The following is a 19,163-nucleotide window of genomic DNA, read 5'->3' on the forward strand; positions in this document are numbered from 1 at the left end:
TCCCTCCAGGTAACCTTCCTCCAAACAAAAAATGAAGGGGGGTTAAAAATTTTCATTTCCAACTTTGCTTCACTTTCTTGGAGAATTGCTCTTAAGTGGTTCATTTTTGAGGATGTTTATCTTCGCATTTTTATCATCTAAGTATCGTTGAATGCTGCTCGAAAAGCGAGGACATTATATCAGGCTTCGTATTCAGTTTGTCTTTTTTTCTTCGCTGTTATAAAGAAATTGCATAGAAGCGAACTGTCGAGCTCAGCGGAGAATTTAAGTCAGCTGTCGTCTCTCGCCACACTTGAGAAATCTCTGAAATACGTTCATGTCGTATCTTGTTTTCTTAACTGTTTTCTTCTTGTTGGTTCTCGATTAGGCTGCGAATTTCTTCATAAGTGGTTTTGGCTGTTTTTCTCTGTTTTCAAAGAACGTTGGTTGTCGAAGAAGTTCCAGATCGGACAGATCTTCAGGATAGTAAAATTCGCTGTCGGAATGTTCATTTACCTCGCTCATGTTGAAAGAAATGTGACTTTTTTTGTTATCGGCAACAAAAGTTTGTTTTGAATCCGATCTCGCGGGGCCATTCGCAATTTTTGTGGGCCGGACGGCTTTTGGCCGCCTTCCTACGCTATCGTCTACAGCCCTCATCCGGGAATTTTGTGTATAGCTTTGCAATAAGTTTAAAAAATTATGTTATTTTCCTTTTGAAAACTTAGAAGCAAAGATTCTTTTGACAAATTTTGCGATCTTGTGCCAAAGGTTTAAGCTTATAGACTACGCAAAAATGGCTGACATTTTAATACCATTTTGTTTGCATTCAAATTAGCCTCACTAACCTCGTTCTTGAGTTCAAAAATCAAAAGAATATTTCACCGTGAACTAGGCAAGTGAGGCTAATTTGGATGTAGACAAAAGAATATTAAAATATCAGTTATTTTTGCATAAGGCCTATGCGGCAATGGAAGCTTTTGTACAGTAAAATAAACGCCGAAGCGACTCTGGCAGCGTTCAAGATATCGCTTACTTTACCGTCTTTGACTCCTTTTCTGAATGCCCTCTGAAATTATTATAATAGTTATAGAGTTGATGTTCTTCGACGTAAATATGTGTTTTTGGCCCTTCTCAGAACAAATTTTAGCCCTCGCCGCTAAAATGAGCCTGAGTCGGGCCAAAAACATACTTACGCCAGAGAACATCAACCCTACTGTTATACTAGTAGTCAAGTTCTTTTGCCCCCAGATTTGCTATTGTCAGAAATTGCACTATCCGTGCCCTTCCTTTTGGGTCTTCACTTTAAGGATTTATAGTTAATCTTGGGGTATGATAAGTCTTCTCGATTGGACATTGCCATGGAAATGGTCTTGGCTTATTCCGAGTAAATTTTTCCTTTACTGAGTTAAAAGTAGCATTTTATAGTTTCATGAATAAATGAAAGCAAAGTGGTAACAAAATAGAAAGAAAAAGTCGACTTCGCCGTTATAACTTTCATGAAGTAATAGACCTTGTTAAAGATATTAAAAATTAAATTGTGAAATATCACTTGGTTTACACAACTTCAGCAAATTATCTATGAATCGTTTTTCTTTCAGGTGGAGATGAATGGAAACTGCTTGCAGAGAGACTTGGCATGTCTCACAACGAGATCCGCTACCTTGACAAGAGGACCACCAACCCTTGTGATGTTGTCCTTAACCGTCAGGCAAAATGCTGCTATTTTAGTGTTGGAGAACTTTACGACAAGTTAGTGGAAATTGAGCTTCCAGGATCAGCTGACTTACTGTAAATAGTACGCTGTACGTTCATCCTTTTTTTTAATATTTCAATATTGGACAAAACTCTTTGAGAAGACAACACACAACCTTTCTGCAATATGCATGTATTAGAAGTATTATTTGTCCAAGATTGTGTAAAACACAATTTTTAAAGTTTCTCTTAAAGTTGAATAGCTGATTTAAGTTGTACATATGTTGAATTTATTAGTTACCAAAGGTGTTAATCTAACATAGTTTTTGAGAAATAGTTCTCATTGGTGTTGATAGGTTAACAATACAAGAAATGTGACTGTGGCTTCCGTCATGTAAGCAATACACAAAATTTCAAACCGCTTCGGTTTCTGCAGTTCTCGTTATTAACCCTACCATAAGAGAACTCTTATAAATTCCTTGGTTAACCAAAAACGTTGTTGCTATGCAACAAGAGCCAACAACCAGTACTTTTGGAACTAGCGAGTACGTAGTGTACAACGAGCCGACCTATCTTTAAGTCGGTCGCTGAACAACGGCAAAAATGGCCGCGTAAGTGCCGTTATTTTTATTGTGACCCACGAAGTTAAACGAAAAAAGAAAGGAAAAAGAAAAAGCATTATTTTTAGACTTGGCTTTTGGTAATAATATTATGCAGTAGTACAGATAGTTTGATCATATTTGTTTATCGTGTGTATAAAGTAAAAAAAGAAAGACAAAAAGGATTTTGTTTTGGCTTAGGTTTTTGGGATGGTCATTGGCTTCTAAAACACAGTGGAGACTGTTAACAGTCAACTAATAACAAAAAGAAGAAAATTCAGGAATTTCGGTTAGGTTTCTTTAGGAGGTCATAGGAATCTCTCTCAAGAGTTCATCTTTGACATGAGTTTTCGTTAGATAGTGTCGTATCATTGCGTACTAACGCTATTGATTTGAACAAAGGAGTTCTCCAATTAATATCCTAAGAAATTAATTGAGTTTTGCGGTGCACTCTGCCTCCTCAGTTCTTAAGTCAGTTTTTTGCTCGTTGTAGTATATAGTCCATGTAACCATATGCATTAGTAAAGGCCTGGCTGAAAAGTTCCAAAATTGATGTTTAAGTCTCAGTTGGTCTTTCAATTTTTTTTTTATGAATTTTGCAGTAATAATAGGTGACGTTTAGCCGCGAGTCTGACATTGCCATCCAACAAATGTTGGACTACGTTGCATCTCATATAACAATGTTGGAACGTCGTATGGCCCCGTCTTAAGGACGGTGCCTCCTAACACAGCAGTAATTTGCGCCGTTTATGAGTATGCAGGAAAAGCGGATCTTAGCAAGGGCCGTCGGAATCCAAAAAGACAATTGGGGTTAAGGACGCATTTTTTCAGAGATAATTAAGCAACAATAATCTCCTTGAGAAATCGGAGTATGCGCACATCGTTTGCGCAGTAGTAATAGGAGACGTAGTAAGTAGTTAAACGGACAAACCCAAAAACTATGTAAACAAACAACCATCATTGTTCTATAAGAAGTAAAAGGAACCTCGCTACCGATAAATATAATTTGCTACAATTTTAGTAGCACCTTAGGTTTTATATGTGAAATAGCGATCGGTGCATGAGGTAGCATAAATAACAACACTTTTTTTATTTGTGTAGGACCCTTTTTATGAGATCGTTGAAGTCAGATTGCTCATGCGGTTTTCTCCTGTTTCTCCTGTCGGAGCCTAACCCCAAAAAGGGTCAAAGTTTTACGATAAAATAAAGAAGAGTGATACAAAGGTGTAAGGTTTTCTCTGCTCATTTCATTTTGTTGAATGTCTGGAGAATTTTGACCACACAGAACTCTCACTTATTGATTCTTCATGTTCTTAGTATATGCCTTACTTGTCTTTTTGCCAAGGGCTTGTTTAAAGAAACGTTGCTCCATGTGCAACTTGTTGCTCAAGTTCTGTTTATTTGAGCAAAGAAAAAAAAATGGTTTCCCAGGAAAACTGAAAAAACGTCGCGTGCAATCTGAACTCCTGGAAAGCTACTTCAGATGGGTCCGTAAGTGTTAATTCTCGGAAAAGTTAACTTTGAACAAGAGATTTATTTTTATATTACGTACACTAAATCAATGCTTTATAGTTAGAGGTAAATTGGGGGCCAAACGAGGGGTTTTACACAAGCAACCTGATTCTTTGGAATGATTTGACCGCCAGCGCGCGGTAAAAATCGCACGTGGCAACTGACTACGCCTCAAGTTGGCTTGGATAAATTTTGCTCGCGTAAATTAGCCGTCTCATCATGCCCACCAGAAACGCTGGTAAAAAAGGCACATTTAAATGTTTATGATTCTGTTCAAGTGCTTTGTATCATACTTAGTGATATTAACTTCAGATTAGTCAGATTCTGTTTAACCCCTTTCTGATCTCGACGTAACTTGCCAGCGCTTTGCTCAATTAAGTCATTGTGTGGTAATTTGGGGCGAATTGGTGGACTTCTTCATATTAAATTCTCTATTATTTTTTACGGCGATTTGGATTTTTCGCAATAGTTATTGTGTTTTGTCTCTATCACGCTTTTTTTTAATCAGGTCGTGCAATTTTGTAGGTCTTTAATGGTATTTGAATAACAATAGATTAAAACCTTTTGTTTCAATGTTTGCCTCTTTTTATATCATAGCGCTGTACTTCTAAGGAGCGAGGGAAAGGGGTGAGGAGAGAAGGCTACATGTGCCATGATTGGCACGTGTAAAAGGTTTCCTTTTCCTTTCACTTTAAAACACGAAAAAGGTTTCAGTTTTAGGGAGCTTAAGATGTTTTACAAAAAATATTGTTAGCTTAGAAATTGTACCGAAGTCTTCAAAAACTGTTGTTTCTGGTGCAAAATACCACTTTTTGACCACTAGAAACCTGCCTGCTTAATGACGTCACTCTACTTGGTGAAGCTCCCGCGGATGCCGTGTTTTGGTAATAAATCACTTCATAATGTGCACATTGAACAGCACTGTTTTAGATAATTTGAGTCTATAGTGAGTCATTTTAAGCCAGAGAAAAACGAAGATTTGCAGTGTTGTGGATGCCCTGGCGGATCATGCGAATTTCGACTATTTGCAAATAGATCTCTTCTAGTTTGCTCAATAATTCAGGTGCTTTCTTGCCGCTTGAGGCAATACCTTCAACCTAAAAAACGCCGAAACGTCAATTTTAGGAGTTCGTACACCACAAATCTCTTTAACCTACAACTATTTTAATCTATTTGTCTGAAAATGCTGAATCGATGAAGACTGTGAACCGTCCTCCCATGAAATTGTATGACTACGCAAATCGCTGCTTCGTTTGTTCCACATTCCACTATTAATGTATCGATATCAGTTCAACGGACGGCAGATAAACTTATCACGTGATGTGTTGGTCAAACGCTGTGGCGACAATTCTAAGTATCAAATAGAGCTATTGGAAACGATGACATCATAATCTAAAAATAGAGTAATTGCATCATCGGGCGGAGGGGGTGGAGGTTACGCTATTGGAAATGATGACATCATAATCAAAAAATGGAATAATGGCATCATCGGGTTGGAAAGAGGTCATGACGGTGATTCTGCCATTACGCAAACAAAGAATTCGCCCATACAACGCGAGTCAAATTATCAACGCAATCGTTGAAGTTTTATTTAAGGGCAAAAAAAAAAAACAGCAACAACTAGTGTACCTTTTTCGATATTATAATTAGGAAAACAACTACTCCAGACAAAGCGAGTGTTGTTTTTCCTATACGTTCTCTCTCTATTCTTATTAGGAAGCGCTACGTCCATCACATGAAATTGCCTATCCTTCGTTTACGCTATTTGAAGGAATTGCCAGTCAATTTTGAAACGAATCTATTGACCCGTAGTGCAGAACACGTTTTCAAAAATTTTGCAAAAACTGTTCGGATACAAAAAATCGGTCAATTAGAATAGTATTTCAATACAAATCCACAATCAATTAAAGCTGTAATTACAGTCGAACCTGTATATAACGGCCACCCTCGGGACTTGAGGAACTGGCCGCTTAATACAGGTGGCCGCTTAATACAGGATCACTAAAAATACTCACTGGGCGTTGTCTAATATGTCAATTTTAATGGTGTCTCATACAAAAACATTTCATGCAGGGAAACAATAGGACAATCAACACTCTTTCAAGAGATCAATACTTTAAACAAAGTTCAGTGCCAACTTGTAACTTAATGGTATAATATACGTAACATTGTCTAAAAGCACTGTGCAATAAATTGTCTTATACTCTTGTACAGTGTACAGTACTGTATTTTTAACTCACTTACTTACGTGACTTGCAGTTCACAACAAAATATTTCATTCCGTCATTTCATAGTTGTTACGATCGAAGTGGAGTTACAACGGTAATGTTGCTAATTACAAAAGTAACACAATATATAATAAAATTCTTCAAGTTAAAATAGGAATAGGGTAAGAATTACAACGACTTAAACAAGGGGGACACTTTTCCCACAAGTGGAAAACTTGTGTTTGTAGAGCAAGTCGTTGACTGTCGGCACTGCCAGCGACAATTCCTGTTATCCATGGTACTGTGCATATGGCTTAGTTTCCATTCAAGGATGGCCGCTTAATACAGGTAAAAATAACAAAGAAAGACAAACATGGGACTGCTACAGGGTGGCCGCGGCCGCTTAATAGAGGTGGCCGCCTAATACAGGTAACAAATACAGCGTTTGTATGCGCGAAAAATCGGGACTTTAAAAACTGGCCGCTTAATAGAGGGTGGCCGCTTAATACAGGGCCGTTATATACAGGTTCGACAGTATTTGTGCGTTGTATTCCCAGAAGCTCTCAAACATTACCAAGAAAATCCGCAGCTTACATGAACACGTTTTATTTGAGATACCCGCTAGCAACGATTTTAACAGCTCATTGACTTAAGGCCACTATAGAAACCAAGCCAATGAGCACGGAACACCCTCAGACGTTTCTCTGTCGTATTTTCGCCTTCCATCTTACCCAAAATCCCTGTTGACTTGGAACTGTCTTGGACGACAATGTCGATCTGCTTCAGCCATTATCAAGGCGCTTTTCTCACCAAAATAAAAACGTACCAACACTGTATACATCAGTGGAGTGTTCTTTGGGCTATTTCTTTTAATTTTGAACTCCAACAAACGAGATTTAAGCTAAGGGAAGAGGAAAAGTTAAGCTTGCCGTGAAAGTACGCCATATCTGGTGAAAGTGTACAGCACTGCGCATGAGCGAAAGCTTACAGCTGAGGGAGTGACCAATGGAACGAGCGAGTTACTTCATGTGAAACCACTTATATTGTTCTGAAGTTAGTGAATTATCGCAGTAACTACCCTAATCTAACCTAATAGGCCTTACATGAAGTACCTCCGGACATTTTCCCCACAGCGATAACTCGTTTATTGCGCAAGCGCATTCACGAGTTAAAAACGATTTACATAAGATGATATATACATACTCATGGCAGTAAATTACTTAAGATTAATTGGAAATGAAAATATGTAACAAAAGTTAAGTATATATGGGAGGAAGATAAACACGAAAATTTCCCGAGATCAGTTAGTAGCTGGCACAAAAATATTTGGAAAGTTTACGTTATAGGGGAAGTATCACGAAAATTTGATGTCATTTGAAAACCTAAAAATGTATGTCTGACAACAGATACAAAAAAGAAATAATTGTCTATTTTTGTTATAAATTATTACCCAGTGCAATAAAACTGTCGATTAGTGCCTCTGGCTAGAGACAGAGAAGGTCGGTATGGATTGAAACTTGAAAAATGTTCGGCTAATGTTTGTCAACTTTTCGTATATTTGTTTCCAAAATGCGCTAGAACAGATCACGAGTTGTTCCTGTCAAGAATTGAGTTGATTTCTCTCCTCTTGTTGTTCTAGAATTATGTTGTAGCAAAGTGAAGGTCTTATTTTACCGTGTTTAATAAAAGAGGTCAAAAACCCCATGATACTTCCCCTTTTAATAAGGGAAGAGAATTAGAATATGTAATATCAGTAGCAAAGGAATTGAAATACACTGGTCCTTGGAAGCTCACAGATATTTTATGAATATGAGTAAGGTAAAAATCATGCGCACATCTGGTGTCATAATTATGGACTCGGTAGTTAAAATAGAATAAATCGTTAAACCTTGATGGTAGAAGAGAGTGTTTATAACAATACATAAATTTACCCATTTCTAGTAACCTGATATCCGAATATTAACACAAATGTATTGTCTTTGGTGTTGAAATCATCCTTGAAAGGAAGAGACGGAGAAATCTCGAGAAATAAGTGTTTTGTGATGATGTGATCGAAGCACATACCAAAACATTTTTCATACTAGGCCAGTTGCGTTGCTTAAAGGCCGGTTTACACGCTACGATTTGTCGGCCCGACAGAATCGAAGCGCAAATCGTACCTGTACTTTGAGCCAACTCGTGAATGCAGAAGTAAATAGCGGTAACCGTAAAGCAGTACTCACATCAAACTACATACTCTTCAACTAAGAATTCGTGGACGCCATGCGGGAATGAAGTTGGACCTGAAAGGTATAAAACATTGTTCGTAATGTGTTTGGTTGGCCAAGGACTCAAAATATAAATCGTATTTAACAAGAAACGGGGGCACAAAACGGAGGTGATCCGCAAAATAGGTGTTACACAGGGGTGGCTTTGCTGGCTGAGAGACAACTTACCCGGGCGCACTGGAAACGATAGTTTGCTAGCTGGGAGAGTAATTTTAGGAAAAGATGATAGATGGTTTATCGAGTGGGCCGTTGTTATGTTTTGTGGTCTTGGAAATTTGTCTAAACCCTCCCACCCCCTCCAGTTTAACCCAACGGAAGGGCTAAATTATGGTGGAGGGGGGCACATAATCCCCCCACGCGCACACACACAGAAGTCTTAAATTGAGCCGTGATGCCACGCCCTTCTGAGGCTCTTTGCTGTTGCTGGCTGGAAAGTTGTACAAGACCCTGCTAGGAAATGAAAGTTTGGACAAGGTTCTGCTGGGAGTGCTTAACAGCAAATATCCCAGCAAAAATTAAAATAGGTTAAAAATACTATTTCGTTGTTCACTTCGTGTGGAGTTTTCATCATCATCATCATCATCATCATCTTTATTTTAAAACACACTAAATACATAAGGCATTAACAATAAAATATAAAAGCTACAACATATTTCGAGAGACTATGTATACAGATTAATCTTCTATAATTTAAAATATTGCTAGCTATTTAAATAAAGTAAACAAAATTAAAGCCTGTTTTACATGAATGCCCTGTCGGATTTAATTAGCAATCGTCGGAAATTGGTCAGAGATGTTGCTTGCCTAGCAGCTGAGGGTAGACTGTTTCAGAGGACTGCACCACTATAGCCAAAGCTATTTTTGTAATAGTTAGGACGTGACAAGGGAATAGCAAGCTTATTATCAGAATCGCGCAAATTGTAAGAAGTAATCATATCACTCCGCTGAATGAATTTCGAGGACCAAAAAATTGGTTGCGAGGCCATTCAAGAACTTATAGACCATCTCAGCCTTTAGTTTTTGACGTCGAGTTTCTAAATTGCCTCAGCCTAATTCTTTAAATCGTTGGTTGGCGTTAGCGTCATAACTAGAATGAGTAAGGACGCGGACAGCACGGTTTTGAAGTCTCTGTAATTTGTCAGATAATCTTTTGGCACAGTTACCCCAAACAACACTACAATAGTCGAAGTACGATTGGACTAACCCGTGATAGATATTATGTAGAGTTGCAGGAGGAACACAGTGACTTATTCGTTTAAGAGATCCAATACCAGAAGAGATAATTTTTTTTGGATATAGCGTTGGTATGATTACTCTATGTTAAATTTTCATCAATTAATACACCAAGAGACTTGGTAAAATTGACACTGTTTAATTCTGTACCATTAATTTCCAAGCCTGGGAGAACGGATAGATAGTTTGTTCCCTGACAAATTCTGAAAATTTAGCTCGTTGGGTGCCCCTGAAGAAAGCCATAAAAGCTTTAATAAGGAGCCTCATTTATTCTGCCCTCTACGCCGCTTAGATTTTTAGTCGTTCCCCTCAGTAAAATTGAGTTCCTTGATTAGTTTGAATTGTTTGGAGCCTTTGTAAAAAAAAAAAAAGAAAAAAGTTTCATTTTCGTTACCTAGGTAGGATTTTAACCGGGACCCTTAGCCGCAATAGGCCACGCACCACTCCACTGCCCACTTACAAAGTGGAAATTAATTTTTGTATTTATTAGTTGTTTCTGAACTATCTGGTACCTGTGGAGCAACGATTTTAACAGCCAAATGACTTCGGACTGTAAGTAATTGCCAAAGAAAATTACGCAAATGAGCACGAAACACTCTCAGACGTTTCTCCATCATATTTTCTCCTTCACGTTTTGCGTGAAATCCCTGTTGACTGAGGACAACCTCGAACTGCTTAAGAGAAATAATCCTATTGTGATCCCTAACTTTCAAAGTTGTAGAAAACGTCGTTAGCGGTGTTCACTGATATTTTTTGTTCCAAATACTTCGGAGAGTGTTGGTGTTAGTTTGTGTTCCTTTTTGTCACTTGTATTTTGCTAGGGAAACTGTGAGTTAAATAAATAAAGTTATTGTAAGTTGTTGCCTTTTTTTCTTTTCTGTTAGCCCTAAGGGGTGATTCTACCTAAATTTGAATGAAATTTGAAGAGGTTTTAAAAAGGGATAGAAGAAAAAAAAGATTTTTGGAACACTAACAGACAGTTGATACCCACGCAAGAGCACCCCAGGTTGCTAGTGAACTAACGTGGTATCCGTCTATTAATTATTAACTAAAAATTTTAATTTTCAAAAAACAGCGCTTCTGCAAAATTCATGAATTGGAAACTTTTGGCACTAGGAAAACGATTTTAAGAAAAAAAAAATTGGAGGGATGTAGCTGTGCCAGAAAGCGTCCAGCCGAGTTTTTAACTTTTCATACATTTGTCAATCTCGTACCCAGAGTCCTCAGGCTTTTTGGTCAGCGGGGCGGCGCCAGGAGAGACTCTGGGATAATGGAATTTCCTATCCCAGAAAACGTGGGATTCCGGTCTTAGTGCGCATGCTTAAGATTAAAACGGAAGTCAAATGCCCCAAAATGGCAGCCGTGTTTTTGTTATTGGGCCTGAAGGTTTTATAGGGCCTTGAAAGTGTTCGAGAAAGCCAAAATTGATTCTTACACGCGATCAAAAGGAACTGGATTTTTTTCCCGTAAGAGCGGATCAAAGCAACTGGATTTTTTTTCATGTAAGAGCGAGCGAAAGGTGGACTTGATTCGACGTTGCTACAACAGACAAGTTACATATTTCTTTATTACTGTTGATACTTACAAATAAAAAGGAACCATCACTTCTCCTCTCACAGAACTGAGCAGCTGACTGTGTATTGAAATTATGTTCAAATTACCTTCTCCCCTTCCCTTAACAGTTTACGTCCAAATGGGATTCAATGAACACATACATGCATGTTACCATTTGAGAACAATTTAAATCACCTCTTAATATTAGTAATATTTACTGTTGTAAATTAAGGGGTTTTTTGTCCCAAAAATTGTTAATTTTATTAGACTGAATTGTGTGCACGCTTTTCTGAAAGTGAATTTAAGAAAGTCATATGTGTTCGAGTGCAAGCTATTACAATTTCAACATCAGCATATATATTTAATACATGCCATGAATTCAAGAGCAGCTTTGAAGTTTTTCTTTCTGAATAAACATTCCTTTTGCCTAGCTTTTGGCAAAACTGATAGAGAGTGCTCACATCTTGCATGCTTTTAGTGCTGTAGAGTTGCTCCCAGGTATACTGATAATGTATCTAGAAATAAAATGAAGTAGTATAACAGAGATTGGATAATTGTGCCAACAGGCTTTGAAAATAAGGATAGTGAGTTGTGTTGAGGTTTAATTTGTTAACTATTCTCCCTTAACACAGAGTAATTATATGAGAACTGTATGGAGAGTGGTAATCATGCCACCTCTCATCAGTAAATTGGTTATAATGTGATTGTTGAGAGACTGTTGATAACCTGACTATAATATTTCATTTAGTCAGTAAATTTCTATACCGTGCGTATAATCTCCTTAGTCTGTTCTTGTATACATGTAATCAAGGTAAAATAATTTAAAACTATCTTATGTGAGTCCTCTTGTAATTTTGGGTGCAGTGTAGGAAGCACAGGGAAGGGGTCGAAAGATTGGGGAAATTGTGTTTATATTATAAATTGAAATAATTTTGGTCGGCCTGACTTCATCTGGTTGTGGAGTGCACACTTTAACTAAGAGCTGAGTCAGATAGCTAAGATACTGACACACATTTACCTAATGTATTCTCTGATTGATTAGGGCACATTACTGGTAAATTGATAATTTCTGAAGGATTTGCCATTTCTTTTGAGTACTGGACGACAGATGATTACTATTGTCAAACTCCCCAATATCTTGAATGATTGGCACAGTGTTGTGAGACCTTTGCTGAACTGTGTAAATTATCCAGCGCTTGTGGGAATTTGTGGTCCCTTGACAATAATGTTAGCTAAGAACTAAAACTGAAAATTGTCAAACGCGACTCTTATTTCAAGCCCTTCCCGGGCTCTGATTGTCTAGTAGGCCACAATGTAAGTCATCCAGCATATTGCATAATGTTTGTGGGACTGGACCAAGCCTTATCAGCTGCATTGATCAAAGGTCTAGAACAATAGAAATACACATTCAAAATAATAATTCAAAATCATTTAAATTTGTCATACCATCAGTTACAAAACTATATCTAAAAAGATGTTTCAAATTTCTTTTTAGCTGGTTAGCAGAATAAACAATAAGGCTAGTGATGTTTCTTTAACCCATAAGTTAGATTTGAATAGTATAATTTTTATGCTTAAACCTGCTGGCTACCACAAATTTCTTGCTAATATTTACTAGCAATAATAATTACATGAATGAATATTGCATGAAGAAATGATAGACGGGGTTGTTTTCACCAAATTATTCAGTAAAATCCATCCACTGCCAAAATAATTATGTCAGTAAATTTGCCAATTACAATTGGAGTGTTTGATAAGGATATAATTATGATGAAAGTGGTCACTTTCTGCACAAGGCTGTGCAAGCATTATCTGCAGGTCATATGCCACACAAACTTGGGGTACTTGGCTTCCATGTTTATGTACAACAGGTACACTTGCAGTGGAATGAAATCGAGCAGGGGCCTTCTCTTGTATCTCCTCAATATAATAGCGTCCCAATTGAACCCTTCAAGGGAAGACTTGGTGTTCTTCCTCATAACATATAGCACAGAAAGTCACACCACCGCTCATCTATTTTTTTTTTTCAACAACTGGTACTTTAGGCATGATTGCACACTTGTCTACAAGGGAACCCACAGTTTCCTTGTCTCATACTTCTTCAATGGAGTATTTGTATGTTTTGTCAGATGAAGGGAAAAATAATATTTTAAAAAAGTTAGATTGTTTTTACTTACATATTAATGTACAGTACATTAACAGAGTACAATTAAACTATCATTACCTTCAAATTTTTGCCATCTTTATTTTAAACTCAGTGTACATTATTTGTTTAGTTATTAAAAAAACTCCAAGCAATATATTATGTAATAACTTTTGTATATTTTTAAGATTGAGGAGGCTTAATATTCATAAGCCTCATGGTATCTTTTATTGAGCTTGATCCTCTCCACTACTTGAGTTTTTTTTTTTTCTTTTATTTGTTTGTCTGTGTACGTGTGGGAAATAAATAAATGTAAAGATTTTAAGGTACTTCTGCATTTCGAAGTCCAGCTTTAGGCTTCAGTATTATCTACACTTGTTTCTTGACTGGTCAAGTTGGGTGGCTCTTCACTGTCACAGTGTGTTGACTTTCTTGCAGAGAAGATGGTTGTAAGTAACAGGCAACAAGTCTTTATTCTCAACTGCCCCTATACTGTAAAAGTAAACTTCAAATCTGTATGTACTATTACATTTGAGATTAAACTTTCATCTAAAGGTAACCTAAAACCACGGCCTTATACACTTTTTAGGACAAATAATTAATTGTTCTTATTTTGCATGGAATATGGAACAGTGACAAAAAAATCTGACAAAATTTCTCAAAACAAAATCTCTCAAAATTTAAGAAAAATGCTCAACACACCATTACCTCCGCCTGAAAGCGGGAATTTTTTCTGAATTATTTTTCTTTGGCAAACTGGCCATGGGCCGTGACTGAAAAAAGTGAAACTTTTGCTTTCGTGTGCGGCGTTTGATCATCGTGGAGATGTCTTCAGCGTTTCCCTTGTGGCAAATTAATCGAAACGGCAACCTGAGATGGACTCCACTCCACAACAGATCAGTCATCTCCAAATTTTTATCCACAACAAAATTTATAGATGTTAAAGAACTTCTCTATTTTTCCATGATAACCGTCACTAGTAAATAACATGTTCGAATTATTCAGAACGTTGACGACACCAATGTCGTCTCTATTACGTTTAATGTTTCCATACTTGCGAACGGCTTCACCAATTCGTTCTCCTACCGCTTTTTCTCCCAAACTGACTGATATAATGATATTTCCGAACATAATTTTTCACAACAGCGACAGTAATCAGTTTAAGCTGTTTGCATTTTGCCGTGATTTACCGTCGTATGACGGTAGTGGCAAACTTCCTACGATAAAACGGCTGATGTTTAGCCGGCTAGAAATTGTTTCACTGACATAATTCAAAACCTGCCTTTGAATTGGAGTGTTTCTAATTTTTGGTGTGAAAAAAATAAAATAAAATAACCGTGACACACACATAAAAATTACAAAACTCCGAGTTTGACATTTCAAATCTCCCTCCAAAACAAGGAAAATTGGTAGGGGGTTTCCGGTTTGGTTAACTTCCGCAAATGACCAACGGACTTCCTGTCGATCTTCCATTGTTATGCAGACGACCAATCAAAAAAATGATATTTTAGCATTATCCCAAGGCATTATCCCAGAGTCCTGGCGCCGCCCCGCCGACCAAAAAGCCTGAGGACTCTGGGTACGAGATTGTACATTTGTCTGTATAGCGAATCAGCCGTGAACTGCTACTAAAAATAGTTCGCGGGAAAAAATACAGGGGAATGTATGGAAAGTTCAAAACACGACTGGGCGCTTTCTGGCACAGCTACATCCCTCCAATTTTTTTCTCAAAATCCTTTCCCCAGTTCCTAAAGTTTCCAATTCATGATTTTTTCAGAAGCGATGTGTTTTGAAAATTATTTGACATCGGATTCCCATACAAACACTGTTATTTCAGAGGTGTTTGCCTACCCGTCAAAATGGCGTCGAAAACCGTGATAAGGCCTATTGACTGTAAATGAGGCAATTCGAACCTTCTAATTCAACGGCAATCATTTCCTCTTTTTTTTTATATTTTTGAACGATGCACACGCAACGTAATCCCACTTCGATTTGATCCTGGCCTGACCGTTCCTCACCCCACCCTCCCCAACGACAACCAACCCCACCAGACCCCCATCGCCACTTCCAGACGACGCATTTTTGTATTCGTACCCAGATCCCTCACTACTGGGAGGCCGCTGGGATTCCCGGGTAGTTTTCGAGTCTCAAGATGGCCGAACGTAACTGGGTAGCGTCTAATCTGTCTAACAAAAGGCTGGATCCTGCATGATTTATGTGGTGAGGCTGGCCAGAGGGGAGAAAAACACAGACAGGAAGTCCAGTCAAAAGGAGAGATTAGTTAAACTGGGAGTACACTGTTTGAGAAGACGCCAAAAGATAGTAAAATATCACACTGTTGGTCGTGGAAGCGTTAACTAACCGCTCTCAGAAAATTCAAGAATTTGCTGATCGATTGACCATGCACATGAGGAGAACTATTGTCCAGTAACATTTGGACTACCGGAAAAAGATTTAGAGGTGCAATTCTTTGCTTAATTTAATTTCAGGGGGTAAACTTAAATAAAATGTTTTTGGAAGTTTAGACTCGGCATTCGATCCTTCGATTCACTTCCGGTTTTGGCAGGCCAAGAATTTCTTGACTCTTTGAGACCATAGAAGATTTAAAAAGAAATTAATCATTTGACGTTTCGTCCCTTCACTAGGAAACGTAATCCGCCCCCAAGGAGACGAGAAAGATTCGACAGAAAAGATTTTATCAGACTCTGAAGCACATTTCAAGATCAAGGACTGTATAACCCTGACAACATAGTAAGTTGAAGATTAGATCGAATTCTAGCTTCCAATTCTTTAGCTTGAATTATTATGCTCAATTATATTTTTCACTTTCAAGCTGCCCCCTGGTATGAGTAATTTAGTAAGAGTCTAAGTACAGCTTAGATCATCAATTGAAAAATACACATTAAAAGTAAACTCAGCACAGCTTATTGCTTTGTATTCAGAACTACAACATTAACATCAACTAACTTTTTTGTTAAGTGACTTATCAGTGACGAAATTATTTTGTAAGGGGTAATAATGTTATTTTATTGATAATCAATCAAGCAACTTTTATAACCAAGCAAGAATTTTTTTGCTTGATTGTAGTTGATACCATATGCGGATATGCCTAATTTAATGTAGAAACCTGTGACATACAATATCTGATTTTATTAAGAAATCATTTATCAAACATTTGTGCTTTCCAGTGACTAGCCAAAATGCATCAAATGACACTTACTCAACTTCTTGCCCCAATTAGAAAATATTAGATATTGATATATGACCTGTGTGGCTCCATGCATATGCTTTATTGCAAAAATAATATTATTGATAACTGAATAAATTTCTGTATCAAGGATGTACACTTCAGCGCAAGCTTAGCAGATCCAGGGAAAAAAAAGCAGTGTGCAATGTAACTACTGATTAACCGCTGTGGGCGCTTATTTAATTTTGGGCCCATGAGGGTGGACGCTTATTATTTCCCCAACATTTTCAGCAAGTGAGGACATTTTTAAAGAATAACAAAACAAGGGATAACAAGTTTATTTCTCTTCAACAAGACTAAAAAAAGTACAAAAGTTCAGATAAACAAGCCGTAAACAATATAAAAGTTCGCTGACTACTATAGTTGCAACACAAATGACGCTCTCTTAATTCATGCTGGGCTAGTACAGAAAATGTTTTTTGGGGGGGAGGGGGTGGGGTGGGCGCTTATTTACTTTTTGAGCTTTCAGGGTGGGCGCTTATTCAAAGATGGGCAGTTGATGGAATAAATACGGTAATTTACAATCCTGGACAAAAATAATGGGATGATTTCCATAACTCAACACAAAGTACCCCCTGCCCCTTTGCAGGTCACGTTGCTGTGTTTCTGACAGTCTGAATGATCCTTGTGGCTAATAAACATTGCTTGGGGGAAGGAAGGGGGGCTTCTAGAGTACATAATCACTAATGACTGCACCACCAAGCTTATGGTGACTGGTCATAAATATCCAGAGCATAAATTTTTGTACCTTTTTCAGAAAATATTGGCCATGATTGTCTGAGTTTAAAAGTGTTGACGGGCCTGCACGACTCCTGCAGTTCGCTAAAAGATTGGTCTTAAAGCCTTTATAGCTTATCTCTGCTTAATGAGATGTTAGTCTTGATCATGAAGGGAAAAACTCAAATATGCTGAATGGAGATTTTCTTTATGATCATTCTGAGCCGTTAGGAGAAGTTCTTCATATGCCATTGGATATGCTAACTCTGTGGCATTTGTTTAGGTTGACCGGCTCGGATTAACTGCAAGATATCAGACCGCGCTAAATAAATGCTATCTATGAAGACATGGGATCCGTGGATTTCTTAACTGACTCGTGATTTCATGCTTATCTGCAGTGAGATTGCAGGCTGTTCGTTTATCACGTGTATGAGAGTCTAATAGATCCGTGTCTTTAGGAGACAGCGCTAAATATATGTCATCTATGAAGACATAGGATCCGTGAAATGCGTTACTCGTGATATCATTTTGAAGCTATTAACCTGCGGTGAGATTGCAGGGTGTTCGTTCGTTTATCGTGTATATGAGAGTCTATCAGATCCACGTCTTTACAAAGTTGATTATTGCTGTCTCTCGCTTTCGAGAGCTTTGGCCTCTAGCAGTTGTTTTCAGCTCTGTTGCTCAGTTCATGACTGAAAGACAAGTATGATGTTCTTAGAGCTGACATGTATCTCCATTGTTTTGTGCATTAGCTCGCATCCGGCAGATATTCAAAGCTAAGACAGTCAGTAACTGCCATGGGAATCTCTAGGATGCTTCAGCGATTTCTTCTGACAAGTGTTTAGTGTTGTTTCTCAGGCAAGACTGCAGTTTCGATTCTCTATGAATCTCATCAGTTGCCACTGAAAGTTCTGTTAGCGTCGGAGCAAATTATGCTGTTTTGAGTTTATATATCCCCTTTGACCGTTGAGCGGATCGAAATTTTGCGCCTGCTTCTCTATTGGTTCTTGAGTTTGAACCAATGGTGTATCTTTTAAGCGAGCCAATGGCGCAAGAGGATTTTCGATCCTGATGTCAGCTAAGGTCAAAGTGCTTAGCTTCTGACAAAGGCCAGTCTTTTAAGTTTCCAGATATTTGGCTTACTTGCGGCTCTAAAAGAGCATTTTGTGCGTTGAGTATGTGAATCTTTTGCTCTCAGCATTGCTTAAGCCTGTAGTAAAACTGGAAAACATGGTTGTCTCATGCGAGGCAGAACGGGGCCCGTCCATTATTGTCATAATCAGAGTTTAAAAGTGTTGACGGGCCTGCACGACTCCTGCAGTTCGCTAAAAGATTGGTCTTAAAGCCTTTATAGCTTATCTCTGCTTAATGAGATGTTAGTCTTGATCATGAAGGGAAAAACTCAAATATGCTGAATGGAGATTTTCTTTATGATCATTCTGAGCCGTTAGGAGAAGTTCTTCATATGCCATTGGATATGCTAACTCTGTGGCATTTGTTTAGGTTGACCGGCTCGGATTAACTGCAAGATATCAGACCGCGCTAAATAAATGCTATCTATTCGCAGAACAGGCTCTCGTAGGAGCGCTGGTGAAATATCACCATAGGCGCGTAGAACGTTTAACTAGCAAGCTTCGTAAGCTCGAACAGTATAAATCTCGCAGAAATACTGTAACTAAGCCGACGTCTCACCAGAAAACGCAATCACCGGCTAGAAAGAAAACTGTCAACAAAGGTGACAATGTAAACGAGCTAGCCGCAGAGTTGAAAGCCAAGATTAGTGAAGTTGATGTACTGTTAGAACAAATGAGATCACAAGTACGTGAGAATAAACAGAGTGAATCTTACCCTTGTGTCTTATCAGACTCCTTAGAAGTAAGGGGGAAAGGGAAAGCAAACCATAGAGTTAACAAAACGGCTAAAAACCGAAAGAGAAAAGAGCGGAGAAAAATCAAAGACAAAAAGCGCTTTTGTAACGCCACTGAGTCACGCAAACAGCATATCAAAAAC

The 19,163-nt window shown here is 38.0% G+C and overlaps 3 protein-coding genes across 15 annotated transcripts in view; 2 read left to right on the forward strand and 1 right to left on the reverse strand.

The window, feature by feature from the left end:
- Positions 1 to 82, reverse strand: part of LOC146455551 (uncharacterized) — a 10,118-nt gene extending 10,036 nt beyond the window's left edge. For both annotated transcript variants that reach the window (XM_085094253.1, XM_085094252.1), the window contains exon 1: positions 1 to 82. This exon is cut by the window's left edge and continues 2,418 nt beyond it. The gene's annotated coding sequence lies outside the window, so the exon portion shown is untranslated.
- Positions 1 to 2,331, forward strand: part of LOC146455550 (uncharacterized) — an 18,872-nt gene extending 16,541 nt beyond the window's left edge. Inside the window, exon 5 of the mRNA XM_085094257.1 lies at positions 1,581 to 2,331. Within this exon, the coding sequence (XP_084950383.1) occupies positions 1,581 to 1,774 (194 nt within the window). The 3' untranslated portion in view covers positions 1,775 to 2,331. The remainder of the gene's footprint in view (positions 1 to 1,580) is intronic.
- LOC146455539 (uncharacterized) overlaps positions 1 to 19,163 on the forward strand; it is a 362,351-nt gene that overhangs the window by 245,467 nt on the left and 97,721 nt on the right. For 2 of the 12 annotated variants that reach the window (XM_085094240.1, XM_085094244.1), the window contains exons 1-2: positions 15,360 to 15,649; positions 15,835 to 15,944. The exons of 5 other annotated variants lie outside the window; for them this stretch is intronic. The gene's annotated coding sequence lies outside the window, so the exon portion shown is untranslated. Of the gene's footprint in view, positions 1 to 15,359; positions 15,650 to 15,834; positions 15,945 to 19,163 lie in introns of those variants that run through there. 5 more of the 12 variants (XM_085094232.1, XM_085094241.1, XM_085094233.1 and 2 more) reach the window with 3 other exon arrangements.

This window comes from Pavona decussata, unplaced genomic scaffold (assembly GCF_977016875.1).
Source record: "Pavona decussata unplaced genomic scaffold, jaPavDecu1.1 SCAFFOLD_273, whole genome shotgun sequence".
Classification (NCBI taxonomy): Eukaryota; Metazoa; Cnidaria; class Anthozoa; order Scleractinia; family Agariciidae; genus Pavona; species Pavona decussata.